At 39.8% G+C, this 22,019-nt stretch overlaps 2 protein-coding genes across 6 annotated transcripts in view; one reads left to right on the top strand and one right to left on the bottom strand.

Moving 5' to 3' along the window:
- Positions 1-4,802, top strand: part of bmpr1bb (bone morphogenetic protein receptor, type IBb) — a 56,862-nt gene extending 52,060 nt beyond the window's left edge. For all 3 annotated transcript variants that reach the window (XM_026173856.1, XM_026173854.1, XM_026173855.1), the window contains 4 exons: positions 2,353-2,650; positions 2,747-2,922; positions 3,010-3,140; positions 4,099-4,802. In XM_026173856.1, coding sequence (XP_026029641.1) covers positions 2,353-2,650; positions 2,747-2,922; positions 3,010-3,140; positions 4,099-4,224 — 731 coding nt within the window. In that variant the 3' untranslated portion in view covers positions 4,225-4,802. The remainder of the gene's footprint in view (positions 1-2,352; positions 2,651-2,746; positions 2,923-3,009; positions 3,141-4,098) is intronic.
- A 2,291-nt stretch (positions 4,803-7,093) lies between these two features.
- The window catches only part of unc5cb (unc-5 netrin receptor Cb), a 125,832-nt gene continuing 110,906 nt past the window's right edge, over positions 7,094-22,019 (bottom strand). For all 3 annotated transcript variants that reach the window (XM_026173823.1, XM_026173824.1, XM_026173825.1), the window contains 7 exons: positions 17,749-17,836; positions 17,453-17,624; positions 13,131-13,364; positions 12,320-12,469; positions 12,051-12,215; positions 10,677-10,855; positions 7,094-7,378 (listed from right to left, as the gene is read on the bottom strand). In XM_026173823.1, the coding sequence (XP_026029608.1) occupies positions 7,219-7,378; positions 10,677-10,855; positions 12,051-12,215; positions 12,320-12,469; positions 13,131-13,364; positions 17,453-17,624; positions 17,749-17,836 (1,148 nt within the window). In that variant the 3' untranslated portion in view covers positions 7,094-7,218. The remainder of the gene's footprint in view (positions 7,379-10,676; positions 10,856-12,050; positions 12,216-12,319; positions 12,470-13,130; positions 13,365-17,452; positions 17,625-17,748; positions 17,837-22,019) is intronic.

The raw sequence follows: 22,019 nt of genomic DNA, 5'->3' as shown, positions 1-22,019 counted from the left end.
TTGCAATCAGCACAATTAAGGTTTGTTTTTGTTTTTCTTCTCAGAGGTCAGTTAGGGTCAGGAAAGTAGTTACTCTGCAGAATGTGTTAATGTTGCAAATGTAATGGTAAAGACAAAAATCCAAGAAAGAACAGTCAGTTGCTGTATTAAATGTATGAAAGTTAATTTAAGAAGAAAAAGGTGAACTTCCAAATGGTACATCCATGAATACAGGAATAAGGCCATAAAATAACTAATACCAAAAGGAAACCTAAAGTCCAAGTTTGATATGCAATTTTATGCAAGTGCATAAAAGGATCGACAGTTCCAAAAATAATTTCCCATTCCAAGTTGGTGTCCCATGGAGCCCTGGCACCCCCATCTGTTGCCATCCTGGGCAGGCGTACCACGTGACTTCCACAGACGACCATTCTAACATTTCCATCGCTATCAAAGTCGTTTTTTTGGTGGGTTATTTTGGAGTTTTGATAGGGGACCATCTTGTTTGTGCCACACATTTGTTTTTCTCGAAGTATCTTGATGCATGTCCTCAGATTCAGCAAAGACTGATTTATATCACCTGCTTCAGGTATACTAGTGCCTTCTGCTCCTGTCCTGCCAGGTCGCTCACTTCATGCCAAGTCCACCAGGCACAGCTGCCTGACACTTATCTGGTTCTTATCCTGGAGAACATTCTTGCCTTTTGCATCAAGAGGGGCCTGAGCCAGTTTAATAATGAACACACTGTGGGAGCGATTGGACTTTCTGTTCAGCCAAGTGTTTGCAACCTTCCTCTTTTTTTTAACCTCTCCAGAACACTTGAAAAGCCTCCTCTGCAGATTTGACTTCCACCTCCAGACAACCAGCCACGTACATGATGTGGGCTTGATTGCATCTTTCCTCCAGGAGATCGTAGATGTTGTAGTTGTAGATTTCTACATAGGAGATGAAGCTGCTGTAGCTGCTGTCATCATCCACGCCATCTGATTTAGAGGCCTCGTGGCAGCAATTTCAGGATCAACCTTATAGGAACAGACAAGTTGTTGTCCCGTCTTTGGCGCTCCAACAAAGCATCTACTTCAGTCTGAATCTCCATACCATTTTTATCATCAGTCTTAAATACATATCTCTTGGCCTAGTAAGGACCTAAACTGTTCAAGATCATGTCAACGAATAGTAATATAAGAAAAAAAAGAAAAATCTCCACAGTTCTTTCACATGTTAGAGGAATGCTGCTGTAATGAATGAAAGGAATCTGTCAGCATGACTCTTTGGCAAATGTGTAAAATTACTTTAATAGTTATTGTATAATCATATTTTCTTTTCTTTCTTTTTTTTATGTGGATCTATTGTTAAAAAAACAGAAATTTCTGCAGTAGTGAGTGATAAAATATGATCTCTTCTGGTATTTATTTGCTTTTTATTACTTCATTACTTTGGTATGGTATGAATAGCCACAGGGGAGGACTTTATCAGAAGGAAAAGCTGTAAAACGTTTGAAAATTCAGGTAAAAGTCCAAAATTTATGCTGTCATTCCAATATAGAGGGCTGGATTGGAGTGTCTCAAGCCAATTCTGGCCCCCAGGCCTTAATTTTGACACCCCTGGTTTAGGCTCTTCTTGGAACTCATTGACTGGACTGCTGACTTAGCCTCTGGGGTTAACGACTAATTTCTGGAGTTTCAGAGGGCTCTGGAAGTTTTGATAACTGAGTGCCAATGTCAAAAGCCCGGGAATGATTGATGGTTGCACATTTAGTATTTATGCATCTGCTCAAAGGGCTATATTTATATTTATGTAGGTTTTATAGGTTTTTCAGGTTTATTAACATTTGATTTCTATGTTAATGTTAAGACGATTTAGATTTAAAACTAAAAAGGTCTCATTTTGTTCTGCTTCCACACTCTGACATTAACTGTGGATGCCAGTTGCATGCGGGTCAGACTTTGAAATCTCTAGATTTAGAGGAAAGGAGTGTTGGGTTTCTCAGAACTCATTGTTAACAAGTGTAGCAATTAAAGTCTGAACAGCAAGCTGTCATAGACAAAGACAAAAAAAATATGAAATATCTGTAAAGATACACATTTTTTCAACATGTTTCCAGGGAGATATAGCGATACACTGGGTTTTGCATTTCAAAAGCAGAGGTAATAGCTGACTAACAAATGGAAAATGAGTATTAGAAAGAAAAAATACAGTGCATGGTTCCTACTTCCATGCACTATGTTTGATTGTTTTGGAAGTTACACACACAAATGGATGTTCAGTGACTGAGCACAAGTTGGTGAAATGTCCCCAAAAGTGAATGAAACCATGCGCATTGATTTCTGTGTGTATATTTTAATCCCCTCACACCAGCTATCTAATCCCCAGGATTCATTGCAGCCGACATCAAAGGAACCGGCTCGTGGACTCAGCTGTACTTAATTACAGACTACCACGAGAATGGCTCTTTATACGACTACCTCAAGTCCAACAGCTTAGACGTCAAGGCTCTTCTGAAGCTTTCGTATTCCTCCATATCAGGCCTTTGTCATCTCCACACTGAGATCTACGGCACACAGGGCAAACCAGCTATTGCACACAGAGACCTGAAGAGCAAAAACATCTTGGTTAAAAAGAATGGATCCTGCTGTATTGCAGACCTCGGTCTGGCTGTCAAGTTTAATAGGTACACAAGACATTTTGAGTCTTTTGAGCGTTTACATTAATACTGGATGATGCTAAAAATTCTTTGACTCGTTCCTTTTTTTCCTCCCTGTCTCAGTGACACCAATGAAGTGGATATCCCTCCTAACCTACGCGTTGGAACAAAGCGCTACATGCCACCTGAAGTACTGGATGAGACCCTCAACAGGAGCCACTTCCAGTCTTTTATAACAGCTGACATGTATAGTTTTGGCCTTATTATCTGGGAGATGGCCCGGCGATGCATCTCTGGAGGTGAGGAAGATGTGTTTATTTTGACTTGAAGTGTCTTAATATTTTATTAATGATAATTAATGGACATTTTCTTTCATTAAACTCCAGGTATTGTGGAGGAACATCAGCTTCCCTATTATGACCTCGTCCCGTCCGATCCTTCATATGAGGACATGAGAGAAGTGGTTTGCATAAAAAAACAAAGACCTTCTTTTGCTAATCGATGGAGCAATGATGAGGTACTCTTATCTTTATCCATTTTTAAAACTTAAACTTAATGGCGTTTATGTGTGAACGTCATTACATCAACATGGTTACTTACATTAAAATAAATCCATGTAAATATGCATTAATCTGCATTCTAAGTGGAGATTTCTGCCTCATAGTATGAGAGAAATGATGCATTGAAACAGCTGTTATTAGCACAACAGCTGTTAATCATACACTTTTCCAGAGTATTCTTTAGTGCGTATCATTCTTCCTGTCTGTAAACATGATGCCTCGAAATGTCTTGAATGGATTCTGATGAATCTTTGTAGCAGTGTAGATCATCCACAAAGGTCATTCAAGGTCAAGTTTATGATTTATTGGTCGGAAATTGAGAAAAAGGCTTATAACTTAGAAACTATGATGAAGTGTGGTGTGTATTGTCAAAATATAGAAAGCTTTGTATAAGGATTTAAAATAGCATTTCATATTTCACCTTTGAAGTGATTCTACATTGGCCTTTTTAAACTATGTTATTTCTACAACATATAGAGGGAGCATACAGGGAATGATATATGGGGTTTCTTAATATCACTTTTTTTTATTTCTGTGTTATGTGCATTACAGTTATTGATTATAACCGCTTTTTCTAATTGATATTTATTATTAAATGCTACCCATTTATTATATCCACATAAATAAAAAAAATAATTATACTCAAAATGATATCAAGTATATTAAAATGGGTTTCAGCTTGGCAAATAATAAAAAGCCTGCACTTTGCACATAAACACAACGCTATTCCCTTTAAAAAAACAAAGTACAGCCCTGTTTCTAAGTTATAGGTTGACCTTGTAGGTCTCGGTGGATGTAAGGTATATTTTTGCTAAACATGTTTTTGCATGCCCATAAATAATTAGTAATCATGGATTAAACCATTTGCCTAAAATGTGCTTGTATTCTTATGCATATGGTCGTGTGTGTCTTTAGTGTCTACGACAGATGGGGAAACTCATGTCGGAGTGCTGGGCTCACAATCCAACTTGTCGTCTCACAGCCCTAAGGGTGAAGAAGACTCTTGCAAAGATGTTAGAGTCCCAAGATATCAAACTGTGACAGAGAGTCCACAGAAAAGATATCATCTCCCAGAGTCTCATCATTACCACTGGCACAGGCCACTCAAGCTGGCCAGAAGAAAGGGAAGAAGAAAAGAGAGACTGTGAATAATAGAACAAATATAACTGACAGGGAGGATGAGTGATAGAGATAATGGTCACCGTAGGGCCAGAATAATGATATATACCAAAAAATTTATTATATCAGGGGACATCTGCTCTACCATTGTCTGAGGCGCCTCTCCCTCAGTGTTCAGACTGTGCTTTCTGTGAAAGCTAAGTGGTTTCTGGTTCCAGACTGTTCAGGGGGCCTTGCAGGACTAAAATCTGGAGGATGCTCTTGCGCTGCTCCTCTAAAGCCATATAGCAGTATTCTACGGGCAGTCTTTTGTACTGTCAAAGCTGCTTTGTGTGTGTGTGTTTTGCTGTTTTGTTTTTTTCTGAGTCAGCCGCTGCATGCTGTGATATCACAGTGGACTTATGACGATGATAGTCATCCATTGACCTCAGTGTAGAAGATGTGGATTCATACCATTATTATTATTGCTGAACAAACAGAAACATGATTAATATATATATATATATATATATATATATATATATATATATATATATATATATATATATATATATATATATATATATATATATATATATATATATATATATATATATATATATATATATTAAACAAATATACATGCATACACACACACACACACTCAAGGTGAATCAAAAAAGAATCATCTGATTTCTGATTTCAGTGTGCTTTAATTCAACAGCTGGAGACAACAGAGACAATTTGTGAGGTTCATGTGGTTGTTTTTGTAGTTTGACTATCGTATGGATATATACCATCCGTCCATATTTAGCCTTTTAGTTTAAAATGTACAGGATGGCTTTTGAAACCAGATGATTCTTTATAACCTGTGTGTGTGTGTGTGTATATATATATATATATATATACACACACACACACACATTTGTGTGTGTGTATATATACTTTGCTATCCTGCATCGTCTCATCTTTCTGGTCACGTTTTTTTTTTTTTTTATCCATATGAAGCTGATCTGAAATCTATGTATTATTGCCTTGTTGGATGGTAAAATGCATTTTTGATCAGTGTCTATACATATATATATATATATGTGTGTCTCATCCACTCTGCCACTGTAGCACGTGCCTTATTTAATCTGTACATATGCAAGTAATGAAGGTGTATGAGTGGATCTGCAGAACATTCCCTATTAAAAAAAATATTTGAAAAATATATCTTGAAAGCCCATAAGGTTTTTTTTTTTTTTTTAAACACAGTCTCACAAGTCAAATGGTCGCACTCCATTTTCAATGTTGCATATAAATATAATTTATTATTAGTCTTAAAAATTCTTTCTTACAGTTTGTACAATAACTTGACAGATGAAATGCAAGCCGTTGCGAGGAACATCATGAGTGCAAGAAACAGACAGGCTACATTCTCACTATACACAATATTAATCATGAAGCTGAAGAACAACTAGGGAATGCAAAGGCTAGCCCACTGAGAATGTAGAGATTGTTTCAAAGGGATGCAAAGTTTGCATAGACGGCTTCAAGAAAACTGGGACAACTGCCATTCAAAAAAACAAAACCAACCAAGAACACTTGTATGGGCGCAACTGCTGCTCCATAAAAGGAATGTCACATTTACAGATCATTTTTATGCACAGAATCAGTGTCATCGTGATATTGATGGCTTCTGTAGTGAATGTACAAACATCGTTGTCTGAGTTAAAATCTCTTATCCTCCAAAAGTACGCATGAACGTCGGTTGATTGAGACAATATTTAGATGATCACCTTACATGTCAGGTATTTGGTAAAAAGCAGTTGTTTTCAGTTGGACTGGTCCTACAAAAATATACTGGTTTGATTTCCCTTTCTGCACCATCTCCCTCTTCGCTCTGCCTGGTATCTTATGTGAACGCGACATCATCATGAACGTCACACAAATTTGCATCACTCATGACTTTTTTTTCAGTCTGGCTAATTTCCCATATCCTTTTGTTAACAGGATATACGATATGTAGAGATATGTAGTTAGCCAAATGATCCTGCTAAAAAAAGAAAAGAAAAAGAAAAGCAAAAGCAAAATAATCACCAATGCAACTCAAAAATATCACCCATAATAGAAAAGCAATAATTATACATAACATGACTAAAAGTATTAATAGTAGTTATAACAACAGTTAAAAAACGGTGTAATGATTATGATCGTTGAGTTCCCTCTGTGTTATAAATGTGGCCGACAGAAAGAATAGTTACAGCGCCAGGTGTCCACCAGGTGGTGCTGTAATACAGTCAAACGCAATGAAAGAAGAAACGAAATACGGTTCAGTAACAGACAGCATAAGATACAAAAAAAAGACATGTATAAATAGGCATATCATTAAATACTATGTTGTCACAGAACACATACTTTTCCATGGAGTTGCCATGGAGACTGATTTTTGGAGAATGAGACGTTCTTTCGCCGATCTTCCTCCTTTGATCCATTGACCTGTCACTGTTGTGAGGGCATCATCCACATCTGCACAGTCCATCCGAATAAACCGGAAACATGTTTCCAAGGAAACCATAGCCAAAAATATCAAATCATTCTTACAAGAGAGGGAGAGAGAGAGAGAAAGAACGAGGAGAGAAACAGCCTGAAAATGACTGGCAGAGATTCTTGTTTACTCTCCAAGTTTTCACAACCTTTGTTGCCAATATTTAACTGGGTCATGGCAGGGTAGACCTGGCTGTGACTATCTCCTTACTTCTTTGAGTGTACACACAGGCAGCTTCTGTGAGTGTGTGTGCGTGCATTTGTCATCGAGAATGACTTTTCCTGCTTTTTTTTGTTGTTGTTTTTTGGGGTGTGTGTGGGGTGTGTTTGAGGGGGTCCACCCTCTTTTCATATTCACTTTGTGTCTTCTTCCTCCCTGGAATGTCACTTGTCCCTGGCAGGCAGATGTCAGTGTTCAGTCACCGCGGGAACAAGGCTGTCATGGCGTCCCATCTCCTCCAGTACTTGGGCAAGGCGACTGAGGTTGCCGTCAGGAAAATGCTGGGCCTCCCACAAGTCCAGGATCACTCCAGTGGGGCTGGATTTGGTGGCAAAGTAGTTAAGATACCTAAAAGAGTGATCATGTGAAACCAGAGAGAGGTAGGTTAGAAAAGCAGACAAATGGTTAATAGAGAGGAATGAGTTTGCTTATTAGTAATAAAAAACTCGTTGGTGTGCTGCAATAATCTTTTCATCATCAAATACTTTAATTCTTACTTTCTATTTTTTCCTTCTATACACAGTAACCTTTCTGGTCAGTAATGAGATACTGTGGGCATGAGAGGAAAGCAAAGTGAGCACTGATATACATCCTTAAATGTATTTGCAGTCTATGCAGAACTAATGATCGCTTTGTTTTCTTTTAATGACTTTTGCTTTGGCTTTGAATTGATATATATATATCAATTCAAAGCATATGTATATATATATATATATATATATATATATATATATATATATATATATATATATATATATATATTCATTCATTCATTCGAGTCTCTCGCCTTCACCCTTTGTCCTTCATGCCAAAGTCTGCCAGTGGTCTCGTCAATCTGCAGCTGCTGTCTGTGATAAGGCTGCCCTGCTGAGCTGGGACCTTAAAAATGGGTGCGCATTGTACGTCCATCACAAACAGAAGACTATCAAAGACACGGGGATGATGTTTTAAAAAGAGGAACGTCACTCTGTCTCCATTGTTTTTTTCATCTTTCCTCAGCTCTGATGTTTATCAGAATGAGTCACATTCCCACAGATCACTCACAATCAAATTAAAAATAGATCACTTATCAACAGTTTAAGTCCCCATGGACTCTTAATGTTTACTTCTAATGAAAAAACAGCCGTTCTTTCTTTACTGGTACCACGCTATAAAAACCACTATGAATAAACAGAAAATTGACAGTTAATTAAACTGTAGTTAGAAGCTATTTAGGTGTTAGAGCCACTTAGACCCTATCCTAGGACACATTGGGTGAGGGGTGCGGTACACTGCAGACAGTTGGCCAGTCCCATCACAGCAACTAACACAGCAACTCAGACGATTCATGCTCACATATGCATCTAAGGACAATGTGGAATCATTAATTAACCCAAGGGATTCCATGCAGCCACAAGGAAAACACACAACCTTCATGACAAAAGGCCCAAGCTGTGAAATGACAAATAAATATGTTGATAACTGGTTTTTTAAACCAACCGATGAACATTATCAGTGTGGCTATTTTAAAGTTGCATCTGATATTTCTAATACTTGTGTTTCAGCGGACAGTCCAGGTCCCAGTAGGAGAAAAAAAACCTTTAAACCTGGAGCTGCGGTTTATGTTCTGTTCATTATGTATGTGTTCACTGGTTGTTTAGTTAGGTTAATAAATCAAAACTATGCCTGTTCAAAACATTAATCTTGCAGGCTGAAAAGTGACACTTAATGTTTTCCAAGTGAGACCACAGATCAGTAATTAAACCTGTATGACTAAACAACAACCTCTAGTAATATGAATGAATGCATAATGTAATATATAAAAGGCTTATGGGTCATCTCCTCTTGTTAGCTATGATTCAATACATAATATGTAATACAGGGAGTGCAGAATTATTAGGCAAATGAGTATTTTGTCCACATCATCCTCTTCATGCATGTTGTCTTACTCCAAGCTGTATAGTCTTGAAAGCCTACTACCAATTAAGCATATTAGGTGATGTGCATCTCTGTAATGAGAAGGGGTGTGGTCTAATGACATCAACACCCTATATCAGGTGTGCATAATTATTAGGCAACTTCCTTTCCTTTGGCAAAATGGGTCAAAAGAAGGACTTGACAGGCTCAGAAAAGTCAAAAATAGTGAGATATCTTGCAGAGGGATGCAGCAGTCTCAAAATTGCAAAGCTTCTGAAGCGTGATCATCGAACAATCAAGCGTTTCATTCAAAATAGTCAACAGGGTCGCAAGAAGCGTGTGGAAAAACCAAGGCGCAAAATAACTGCCCATGAACTGAGAAAAGTCAAGCGTGCAGCTGCCAAGATGCCACTTGCCACCAGTTTGGCCATATTTCAGAGCTGCAACATCACTGGAGTGCCCAAAAGCACAAGGTGTGCAATACTCAGAGACATGGCCAAGGTAAGAAAGGCTGAAAGACGACCACCACTGAACAAGACACACAAGCTGAAACGTCAAGACTGGGCCAAGAAATATCTCAAGACTGGTTTTTCTAAGGTTTTATGGACTGATGAAATGAGAGTGAGTCTTGATGGGCCAGATGGATGGGCCCGTGGCTGGATTGGTAAAGGGCAGAGAGCTCCAGTCCGACTCAGACGCCAGCAAGGTGGAGGTGGAGTACTGGTTTGGGCTGGTATCATCAAAGATGAGCTTGTGGGGCGTTTTCGGGTTGAGGATGGAGTCAAGCTCAACTCCCAGTCCTACTGCCAGTTTCTGGAAGACACCTTCTTCAAGCAGTGGTACAGGAAGAAGTCTGCATCCTTCAAGAAAAACATGATTTTCATGCAGGACAATGCTCCATCACACGCGTCCAAGTACTCCACAGCGTGGCTGGCAAGAAAGGGTATAAAAGAAGAAAAACTATTGACATGGCCTCCTTGTTCACCTGATCTGAACCCCATTGAGAACCTGTGGTCCATCATCAAATGTGAGATTTACAAGGAGGGAAAACAGTACACCTCTCTGAACAGTGTCTGGGAGGCTGTGGTTGCTGCTGCACGCAATGTTGATGGTGAACAGATCAAAACACTGACAGAATCCATGGATGGCAGGCTTTTGAGTGTCCTTGCAAAGAAAGGTGGCTATATTGGTCGCTGATTTGTTTTTGTTTTGTTTTTGAATGTCAGAAATGTATATTTGTGAATGTGGAGATGTTATATTGGTTTCACTGGTAAAAATAAATAATTGAAATGGGTATATATTTGTTTTTTGTTAAGTTGCCTAATAATTATGCACAGTAATTGTCAACTGCACACACAGATATCCCCCTAAAATAGCTCAAACTAAAAACAAACTAAAAACTACTTCCAAAAACATTCAGCTTTGATATTAATGAGTTTTTTGGGTTCATTGAGAACATGGTTGTTGTTCAATAATAAAATTATTCCTCAAAAATACAACTTGCCTAATAATTCTGCACTCCCTGTATATAAGATGTACAGATGGCTGGCCTGTTGGATGGATAAATGAATAATTACTTTTTAAAAACAAATTCTAATATATTTCATTTTAGTTGTCTATATTAACAGAAAAATTGTTTTGTTTAAACTATTTAACTTTAAAGTAAAGGCTGTTTCTGTGGCCAGACTGTGATCCCAGAGGTCCTAAATGTAAGTTACCATTTCACCCTTTTCATTGTTTGTCAACCCACCTGTCAAGATTGAGTTTGTGGGCCAACATCCTCCAGTCATTGCCTCTGGTCTGCGGTGCGTCCAGGCTGCCGCACAGCTTCTGACGGATAGAAACAGGGATGCGAAAGGCATTTGGCCCTACCAGTGTCGTGATGTTGCTGGCAGGATCCAGCAGAGATGTGTCAATACTCTGGGAATCCTGTAAAGAGAGAATGAGAGGGATTAAAGCAGAGACACAGACTGTAGCTGTGGTTTTTTCCCCCCTAGTTTGCAGACTGCCTGGACATAATTCAACACCTCGCAAAATGAAACATAATGTAGTTCAAATGGATTTGTAGCACAGGAAATTTCTTTTTCCAGGTGCCATAAAAAAAATTGAAAACCCTTCGTTGCGTCGCCATCCATTTACTGATGCAAGCTGAGTGATTTTCTTTTAAATATACTGCATCTGGAGGATTAAGCACTGGATGTCTGGCTACAGAAACCAGATCAAGACCCAGAGACAAATGAACCAAGGCCAGGCAGTAACACAGCTCTGCACTGTATGTACTGTAATTTATCTCATTACTGAGCACAAAGCATGAGTGCTCCTCCATCCCTCAAGCTCTATTCTCCTAGCCAGATGGCCTTTGTAAAGCAAGTGCAGCATGACTGGGGGGGGGGGGGGGACACAGGCTTATTATACCCTCCTGTGCTCCTCTCTTGTCATAAGCAAGACTCTATGTAGGCGGCATGGTTGAAACTCCCCTGTCTCACACCTTGCCAGTTTTTGTGAACGTTGCAAAAAGTGGGAAGAGGAAATGGAAACGAGGTTAAATTCATTCTGAGCGTCTGGCTCGGTGGAAGGACAATGAGGGCGAGGTGGAGGGGAAGAGTCAAAACAGCTCTGGATGCAAAATTCATGTGAAAGCAGAGCACAAAAGTCGCACAGACCTTTGAGGTTTCCATTATAATTTCGAAGGCTATGCCCCGTATCCAGTCAAGGTGAATAATTACTTTAAGCCTTTATAAATCAAGTGAAAGCATTAGGAGGGAAACAGTTCATTACAAAATCAAATACAAGCATTTTTCCTCAGCCTGTAGTGCTAGTCGTGTAGTGCTCTTTTATGTGAATATAATGAAATCAGATGGTATTTAATTTGTTATACTTAAAGGTCTGGCATCCAACTTGAGCCTGACTGTCCTACACATTTACATGCTTCACTCTCCTCGTGTCATACACCGTCCCCACCCAATTTATTGTTATTTTTAGGCTCCAAAATCTCCAATCTCCCTCTGACAAGTCAGTGGTGCTGATGCCCTGCATCACTGCCTGCTGCTTCAACCCCTCCACCGGCCCAGAATCCACCTGCAGGGGCCGGGGGGGGATGTTTACTCCAAGTATCAAACGCTACCTCCGACAGTGTAGTGTCCAGCTGAAAAATCTGTCCTTCTCCTTCCACTTGGCGCACACATATTTTGCAGGTCAGGTCCACCGTGCTGGAAGAGAAGCGCTCCAGGGTAAAGCAGCAGTGGAGGTTCCTTTGTGAGCCGCTCCACACCTGCTGAAAGGAAAGCTCCTGCAGAGAAGTGGAAAGTGTAGAGGAGTTACATCGGTGGGAGAAACCATGTGGCACACTGTGCATGGCCTTTTACTGAAAAAGGAGTAAAATGAGCAGTTTACCTGGTACTTGGCTAGCAGTTTGCTCTTCCATAATGTGTGGGGAACATCATGGATGGAAAGCCTCAGGTTGTGGGTGCTGTCCTTAAAGATGAGAGTCTTTGGTTCATCCAACAGTTTCCCACCCATCTGCTTCTCCATTTGAAGGACTTCCTAAATAAACAAAAGCAAGCTTGATTAGCAAGGACACCATCTATACCGACCTCAAAAAGCTTCTTCTTTATACCAGTTGAAAAGCAGACAAACTGCTGCTGTATTCCTGTGATAATAGTCTCTGAGGAATTCTCACAAGTACATTTACAAATGATTAGTTTTTAATAAAATATTACGTTATAATCATCCGCAGGGCTTTACAAACTTAAATCTAGACATGCAAACCTGAAATCAACTTCTGTGTCCTTGCAGCAGGATCACTATCACTTCTCATTACTCATTCCCAAACTTAATAACTGTGTTCAATATCCCTCCTCAGTACAATAATCCTTCCTTATCTTTCCTTCATGCAGGCGCATGAAGGTATTAAACAGAATTGAGGTGATGAGACAACAGTAGAGAAGGAGGGATATATGTGGCTTATTTTGTGTTGTTGCAGCAGCTACGTTATTCAAATACAGGCGCTTGTATCTCCTTATTGTGACACACCAACACAAAGATTTCTCATTCTGCCTCCCACACATCATCTGCTGGCTGTGCTTGCGCATAAACAATTCAGTTACAGTGGGGGAAAAAAAAATCACAATTATATTCATTTCAGTGATACAAATAATGAGACAAAGGCTATGCACACATTCAGTACAGCGTGCTGCGCATTTACCTTGAGTGCGTCCTGTGTGTCGTCCAGGCAGTAGACTCTGATGTGATACTCCATGGCTGGGCAGGTGACGGGGCCAAAGATGGCTAGTTTGAGGCGCTTAGTGGTGGCAGCGCTGAGAGATTGACCCACGAGGCAGTAGGTGCCCAGCGTCTCTGTCAGGATGTGGCAAGCCTCGTCATCCATTTGGATATAGCAAGGTGTGGTGAAATTCTCTTCTCCTACTACCACTATATCCTAGAGTGTGGACAAGGAGAAAGGGGGAAAAAAGAGGAATGTTGAAGAATAAGCCTGGGTTTTGTTATGTATGTATCAAGCAAAAAATAGAAGTGGGGCATGGTTAATACGATTTTTGACTAGAGCAAAATATGCCATATCCAATTTTCCCTACATATCTCCATTTGCTCGCACAATACTGCTACAGCTGTCAGTTCTATTTGGTTGTATTGATCTGTTTCGTGAAGCAGATAACTTCACATTACAGCAAAAATGTTCAGAGATAGATACAAGTACCAAAACTGGCATGTATGCTCTCTTTTGATTACTTTTTTGATCGAGCCCATTAGCCATTTGAAAACTGCAGTCATTTTCGTGATGGCTGATGAGAAAGGCGGAAAATATAATTTTTCTTTACATAAAGTAAGCAAGACTTGCATTTATGAATGATTTTAGTGTCAAATTGTGCATGTTCAACTATTTAGAAGTCGACTTTAGTACTCTGAAGTTGCTTTTTCATTTGCACAGGTAATGCTTCTTGTTTCAATTACATTTCATAAATGGACCTGCACATTGCTCAGTGGTTACCCATGACCTCCCAAAAACCTTGTTGTTTTTAATGGCATAGGGCTGATTGTGGTCGGTGGTTTAATCCCCAACTCCTGCATACAATGCTGAAGTGTCCTTGGATAATTCAAGATATTAAACCCCAAGTAGCCTGCAGTGCTGCGTTTGCATACGCGCATAAACCTTAACATTGTGTCCATGTTGCAGTGTAGAAAGTGCTATAGATGTCACAGTTCTGTTTATATATATGCATATGTATATATACACGCACATGACAGGGCGTGCCAGCATGACATGCATCATGGATCAAATATATGAAATTCACTGAACTGAGGAATACATTGGCAAAGGAAGAATGTTGAATGCCTGAGCCTACAGTGCTATGAGAGGGATAAATCCCTCGACCTGCACAGCACTGTGTAGCTACATTTGTCATTGGACCACTGGAGCAAAATATAAGATTGACGTAATTTGAATTATTTTCTTTCACGTGAAATGAAGAAGCTCACATGAAGTTTTGAAGTCATAAATTTGACTTACTCAGTCAAAAGCATATAAATCAAGAGTAAAGCCTCTGAAATGCATCCAGTGGTTGAAATAATTCCCCAGCTGTTTCCCAAGATAGAAGTGACCCAGAGTAGACCTCAACAAACATCACCCCGATTACCTCAAACACAGCATGAAAAGGAGGTGACGGTACAGAGGAGGGTTGCAAAGGGGCTTTCAGGAGAACAGCAACTGTAAACGGTTTAATGCATGTTGTCCAGGGAAACTTATGTGAGAACCATATTCTTGCATTATTTGTACATCTGCAGAAAAACTGGAAAATATGCAGCAATTTTATCAAAAGAATAGAAAATGTCACAGCTTGTTGCTGAATTCCATGTTTGAAACCGATTAGATAAATAATCGGTACAGTGTCTTCTTTTTCTTTCAGCTGCCTCTTTATTAAAGGGTCACCACAGATTTTTCTTGTGGATGCACTTCCTGTTACAGCCCTTCCTGGGATTTGTGTCTGCTCCTGGTCTTGAACTACTGTGTGATCTTTTACATGTTATTGTTAACCGCTAGACTACAGAGTTACTGTATAGTATATTGCGTGGAGTTATGGATATATTAACTGGCCTACAGTAGTGAGTCTGTGTATTTAAAAGAGTGTATTTAAAAGCCTCAAGTGTGGATTTGTAAACGTTAAATTGGATTGGCTAATTAGTGAAAACCACATATTTTTACATGAAGTCTTTGCCACTGGGTAATTAATAGCTAAACTTGTACATGTGTTGCTTTTTTGCCACACAGAAATGTGCTCAGTCACATTTAACTGAAACAGAATGAATTTAAATTGCATTTTAATGTAGAAAGCACAATTAATGTCCTGACCTTTTCACAGAAGCCGTGTACTCTCGAAGTAACAGTTAGTGTGTGTGTGTATTACTAATATTTGAGACTGTCTCACGCGGAAAATGGAAGCATAAGTATCCCGACTATTTGCAGTTGACCCCTGTAACGACACCAATGCCAGGACACATTTCTCTTTCATTAGGATTGCAAGGTCTGAGGAGCCTCCTGCGACTCTCCCTCTTTTTCTTTAACCCTCTCTTCATTTCTCTTCATCTCGCTTATTCTTTCTCTTCCTCTCTCCGTCGTTCTCGCTCTAATCCAAACACTCTCACAGAGTGGCACACTGGTATTAATTCAGCCTATTATGAGAGACAGAAGAGGAATTACAGCATTTTATTGTGAGCTAGGCCGTTTAACAGCAGTATTATGGCAGATCATTAGACTCTTAACTGCTCCTGTGGGATGGCACTAGGGATCCTTATTGGGGGATAATTGGAACGCACAGTGAAAAAGTGGCCCTGCTTCATATGTAGTACTGTGTGCAGGCAGAAACAATTAAACATACAAACATACAAACGTTAATTTAGTCAAAAATTCATCAGCCGGCTTTTTTCCCCCTCCCATGTAGACGTGGGAGGATTTTAAGTAGGAGAGTTACTGAAGCAGAAATCCCCACATGTTCCTCATTATATGACACGCCATCTTCATCATCATCACAACACCATGAGATTGTGTGTGAATCGGTGTGTGCGTGCGTGCATCAACTGGGGAGGGCTGCGGGCTCCCAGACGCCAACGGAACTGATTATTCTCAATATAAATATCCGTGAAAAACTCCTTTGGAGGAGCTCATCTCTCCTGTATCCACTGCAGTGATGAAAACACATTTTGACAGAGCATGTCATATAAAGCAATATTTCACTCATGCAGCGCCGAGGCTGGCCTCAGAGGGAAAAGGAAACTCATACGAAGGAAGCCGCCGTCACATCACATATTACCATCTGCGTTTGTGGCAGGACGGAGATGTAATCAGGAATCATTTCTTCTTTAAAAATCCTCAGTTTACACTGAGCTTTATTGGTTGTGTCCAAGTAATTCATCAATGTCAAGAAGGCATGTGGGGGCCAGTTGGGCAGTTTTTCCTCGGCTCTGTAAGTAATGCCATCGCATCAGCAAGAGGAAATTATGCAAGGGCTTGCTGAAAATTACATTATTTAAGTCACTTTTTAATGATGATCTGACAGAAGGCCTTATTATTGGGTATAAACTGATGCTATATATTTGGACATGGCCTTCCTGAGAGTAATGTGCATTTTGATTATCATCTTATCATTTATGCAATAAGCCTGGATAGACTGGAGTCGTGTTACGTATCACTAAAGCATTGCCTTTCATTATGCTTCCTGTACTGCGCCCTGCTCCTGCTAACCTTTATTAAATGCTTTTATCTTTAAGGGAGCCTTTCTCCTTAAAAAGGTTTGAGTAGAAAGTTAATTAAAAACCACAAGGAAGGAAGACTTTTTTTCTTTTGACAGCTAAGAAAAAGATGCTGATAGCTGCCCGCAAGAAGGTCGGCCACGTCAGGTGAGGTGCTGAGAGATATGTTTTGGAGGTAAGCTGACCACCTGGCACATTTCTAACAAAGTTCCCTCCTAACAAGCAGATTTGTTTCAAGTTTCTCTGCAAATGATCCCTTGGTAATTGGTCCATTTCTGCATCAGTGTGTGTGACAAAAACAGCAAAAGGGAAGACTTGAAAAAAAAAGCAACACGAACAGAAAAACCCCCATACATGTTCACACCTGATGAAAAACCTGCCGTTATAAAGGTACAAGGAAACAGCCTGGGCAAGAAAACAGTCCCAGTCCATTCCCTGCTATTAGAGATGTACTATTTCAGCTCCTAGGTGCAGCAGGGGTTTACTTTGAGTACTACTATGAGTTGGACAAACAATGCAGGGGACGTTGATCCCTTTCACCTCCTCCATCCTATCAGTTCTCCCATGCCATATCATGGATTTATTTCTCACAGCATCTTTTCTTTTTTACTGCTCGCTGACACACTGAGCAGAGATTCGCTTGTAAACACATAATTTCAATTCTTGTGTGCATGCGACCGTCAGAAACCCATTTTTGAAACTCGAGCGCAGTCGATAGATACAGCCTACTGTAGCACAAATTTCTCTGTGAATCTCACATCTCACCTCCCACTGATTCTGCGGCGACTGGCTTTTGAGCTGGATCAGCCAGTCCTGCTGGCCATCGCACACGGCACAGTGATGCATGGTGATGATGACCGGACGAGTCAACAGGGTCCCCGGGGGTCCGCAGCTCACCATGGGGCTGAGCACCGTTTGGCCATCTTCCACCGAGGGCCTGGAGGCGCACAGGGATAGCATACATACAATATTTAGCCACAATCTGATGGCACTCTCAGTATGTATGTGTGACACGGAGCGGTTGACAGCAGCAAATAAGGTTCTGGGGCGTCGTCGCATACCTCATGTTGTCCTTCCTGTGAACTGTCACATACATCTCATACACTCTGCCCTGAGGAATAGCCCCTGCAGGAATTAGCAGACTAACCCCTGGGAAGCAAAAAGCAAAAAAAAAAAGATAAGTTGACAGAGGTGTCTTTATACTGTCAGTGCTTGTTATGAGACTTTTGTAAGAATGTGAGAGTATAGAGAGTGAGACCAACAGGCTGGTGAATCCTGGCTACTCCAAATATAGAAAGGTAAATTATAATTTTACATTTAACTAGTGTGTCTTCATGCAGTGCTGCACAACTACAGAGATATGAATCGATTTTTTTTTTTCATTTTATTCAAATGAATATTTTTCCTGGATAAACACAATAATAATTGCACTGCCGTTCAGTCCCACACACAGCAACTATGTAATTTTACCACCTTCTTTTATGGTATCAGGAAATGATGTGGAATTTCATTTCTAAAAATCAATGATCTCTTTGCTCGTCACAGCCTTGGCATATTGCTGCAGCAGGCGCGATTTACATTTTTCCATCTCAGATTTATTCGATAAGATGTCCTATCCGATACGCGCGTGTGCGTTTTTTAGAAGCCTAACCCCCAATTTCCATCATGCATACGCACACACAAACACACACATGGCTTCTCTCTGGAGTGGTGGTGGGGGAGGGATCTCAGATAGCTCATTGATTTCCCATGTCCTTGTACTGAACTTTTCAAAAGGTGACAGACAGCTTCTCCAGCTAGCTAGCGAGGCAATCACAACTCTGCCAAGGGAACGTCTCGCGCGCTGCTACTCTGCCTCACAGCAAAGCTTCAAAGAGATGAGAAATGCATTTTAAGATGCAAAATACCAAACAGCCACAGTGACAGCACCACAAAATATTTCATTACCCAGGCTCACAAACAGATCAAATATCAAATGTGCTCTTTCCTCTCCCTATTCCTATGTAACATGATGAGGTGGCTGAGCGCAGCCAACAGCTGAGAACATTTTACAGTTATCAAAATGAAAAAAAAGAGAGAAATTTAAGAAATGTGAGAAGTCTGCGTATCCTTTAATGTCACTGCTAGTTTGCTTCTGCCTGTCAGCATGCATCTGCGGCGCGTTACAAACAGTCTGCATGTGTTTGAAGTGAGGACAGCATGGCTAATGTAAGCTGCCTGAAACGGGACACCTCCAGCACTTCTGGTGCACACACCTTGGGTATCCATCAACTCTTGTCATACTACGTGCAGTCAATATGCTGATGGGCTGCACATGGCTTAGCTTATTTCAAAGTCGCAGATCATCAGGGATATACTGCTACAGACAGCAAAGTATTGAATGATACTGCACATGCTTTAAAAAGAATTCTTTTATTTTTACTGAGAGGTTTGCTTGGGGTTTGCAAAGATTAACAATTCTTAAGTTAACATTTATGGTTGATTTGAACTGCCGTGTCTACTGAGAGCTGCAATGGTTTTGTATTTTTCACTTTACTGAAGAGCTCTTTATATTTAAGCTCTCACATACTGAAATCTTCATATTGCACTGACAGCGAGAGCAAGTGTAACAAGTTTGGAAGCTTGTTTGAGCCCCAGAAAAAAATAAAATAAAATTTGCCATTAAAATCCAATTTTGAGGTTTTTTTCCTCTTGCTTCTTGCTTAAGTCAGAAAGTCACAATTTTGAGATACCCAACTTGAAATCTAGAGATAATAAACTGAAAATTTGACTTATGGGTGTCTTTTTTCCAGGGGAGAAAACGAGCTTCTATTAACAACTGAAATGAAGCTAAGCTTTGAGTAAAAGCAATCTCTAAACAGGAAGCACTCAGGGAGCATAAACCTTCACCGAGGCAGCTCACTCTCTGGCCAGTATTTACTTTTAAGGGAAAAGCACTGCAATTTGTATATATTAATTTTGTTTTCTTTGTTCTGTTTAAATGTACTTTAAGAAGTTTGTAGTGCTGTAAAAGGCAGTTAAGGGTAGAATCACACATGTTTACTTTGACTACAGAAACATGTAGGTGTGTGTAGGAGTAGGTAAAGGATAATAGGTAATGATTTGTAAATAGCTTGAGATAATTATATAATACTATACAACAGTATATTTATAACTAACTAGGCAGCTCATTTCCAGTTAATACTTGTACAGCTGCTGTTATTGTGTATATATTTATTTATCTATTTATATTTCTTCATACATTCTTATATAGTTCCATACTGTGTATTGTGTATTTTGTTGTACAGTTATTTTATTTTCAACTTTAATTTATATATTTTATCTTATTCTTTCCCAGTTAAATTTACCCTTCATTCTAATTTGTGTTGTACAGTTGTTTCATTTTTAACCTTAATTCTTTTTATATTTTATTCCTTCCTAGTTAAATTTACCCTTTTTAATTTTTCATATTTATTTCCTATCTTATTCATAGCCTTTTCCTTTTTTTTTCTTTAGGTCACGAGCAGTTGTCTAAGCATTTCACTGCATATCGTACTGTGTATGACTGTGTACGTGACAAATAAAATTTGAATTTGAATTTGAATTCATTCTCTTTCTCTTGACAATACTTTCTTTAACCCTTGTATGGTGTTCGGGTCTGTGAGACCCGTTTTCAGTTTTTTTTCAAAAGAAAAATTAAACAATTAATTATTTTTTCAACCTGAAATTCATTGGCTTTGGCTTATTTTCTGTGAAGAACATAAATCCGAACTAATTTTCAATGACCTCATACTGTACCTCCCCCCACGCATTTACATTACATACAAGGTGTTCGGGTCCACTGGACCCAGGTCTAATAAAAGTGTTGAAAGTGTAGGTCCTGTGTTCCCACACTCTGTCCTTCTCCTTTCTGGTGCTGCTGATAGTGTTTTCTTCCCCTGCCGTTCCCGCACAAAGTTGCAACATTGTTGAAAATTCAACTATCAACACGTCTGCTCTTACATCCCACACATTTTACCCTCTTTCTTGAGGGATCCAAATTTTATTTTCTCATACCCTGTCCCACCTGCTAATTAGGGGCATAATACTATAAATAAGACTTTGCCGATGTGGTTCTTTATCACAACTGATCAAGATGGCAAAAGATTATCTGCTGCGAGGGCCATCCAATTGATTTTGGAAGAGAGAGGAGCTTCGGATGATGATGTTGACAAAGAGGTTTCAGAATATTTCACATTTCTGAAAATTCAGAGTCTGACAGTGACTTTGAAGAAGAGGATGAGGTTGAGCACCATTTAGTAACAAAACGAAGACAAGTACCCCATCTGCAGCCAGCTCTAGGACCAGAACAAGCCCACCAGACAGCAAGTGAAGAAATATGGATGTCAATAACTGGTGAAATTGAATGGTCTTCTTGCCCAAGAAATGAGCCACCCTGCAGAGCTGTTACTGTGATAAGCCAGGGCCAACACGGCTGACAGGTACTCATGTGCAGGACATCAAGTCTTCATTTGAGCTTTTCATCCCAGATTCCATCCAGAAAATTATTCTGGATTGCAGTAATCTAGAAGGAAGGTGTGTTTTTGGAGAGAGGTGGAAGGAGATGGAACAAATTCATCTAAGAACCCCAAAGGCCTACTTTGGGGTTCTTATCCTTGCAGGAGTTTTCAGGTCCAAAGGGGAATCGACAGAATCCCTGTGGGATGCAGAAACCGGCAAGAACCTTTCCGTGCATCAATGTCTCTGGAAAACTTCCACAAAATTTCCAGGATTATCTGTTTTGATAACGGAGACGACAGACCAGCTCGACGGCAGAGAGACAAGCTAGCTGCCATCAGGACAGTGTGGGATAAGTGTGTGCACCACCTCCCCCTGTTTTACAACCCTGGGCCTAATGTCACCATTGATGAGCAGCTGATGCCATTTAGTTGTGAAACATATTGCTTCACGTGTAAATGTGTTGTGTCTTTCCACTCACTCCACTTGATTATAACTGATTTATGTTTTTATAACATTTTATAAACCCCCCCCCCCCCCCCAAAAAAAAAACGAGAAGCACATTATTCATAAATGTGATCTAACAAAGGTAAAGGGAAAAAATTAACCATGTTTGCTGTTCATATGGTTTGTAATTGGGATGAAGTAAACATCTGTTGAGTAATTTAACATAAAATTGTTTGATAGTGTTAATTTGGAAAGCCAAAACTCTAGCGGGTCCACCAGACCCGTGAACACTGGCTGAGTAACAAAAATATGAACACCACACAAGGGTTAAAGATGTCACACATTTTGGGGTCAATTTGAAAAAGTGAGGGCAGAGGTCACATGTCATATGAAGTTTGGATGCAAACTA

This window comes from Astatotilapia calliptera, chromosome 7 (assembly GCF_900246225.1).
Source record: "Astatotilapia calliptera chromosome 7, fAstCal1.2, whole genome shotgun sequence".
NCBI classification, from domain to species: Eukaryota; Metazoa; Chordata; class Actinopteri; order Cichliformes; family Cichlidae; genus Astatotilapia; species Astatotilapia calliptera.
The sequence above is the reverse complement of the archived record's forward strand: the minus strand, read 5'-3'. Positions and strand labels throughout refer to the sequence as shown.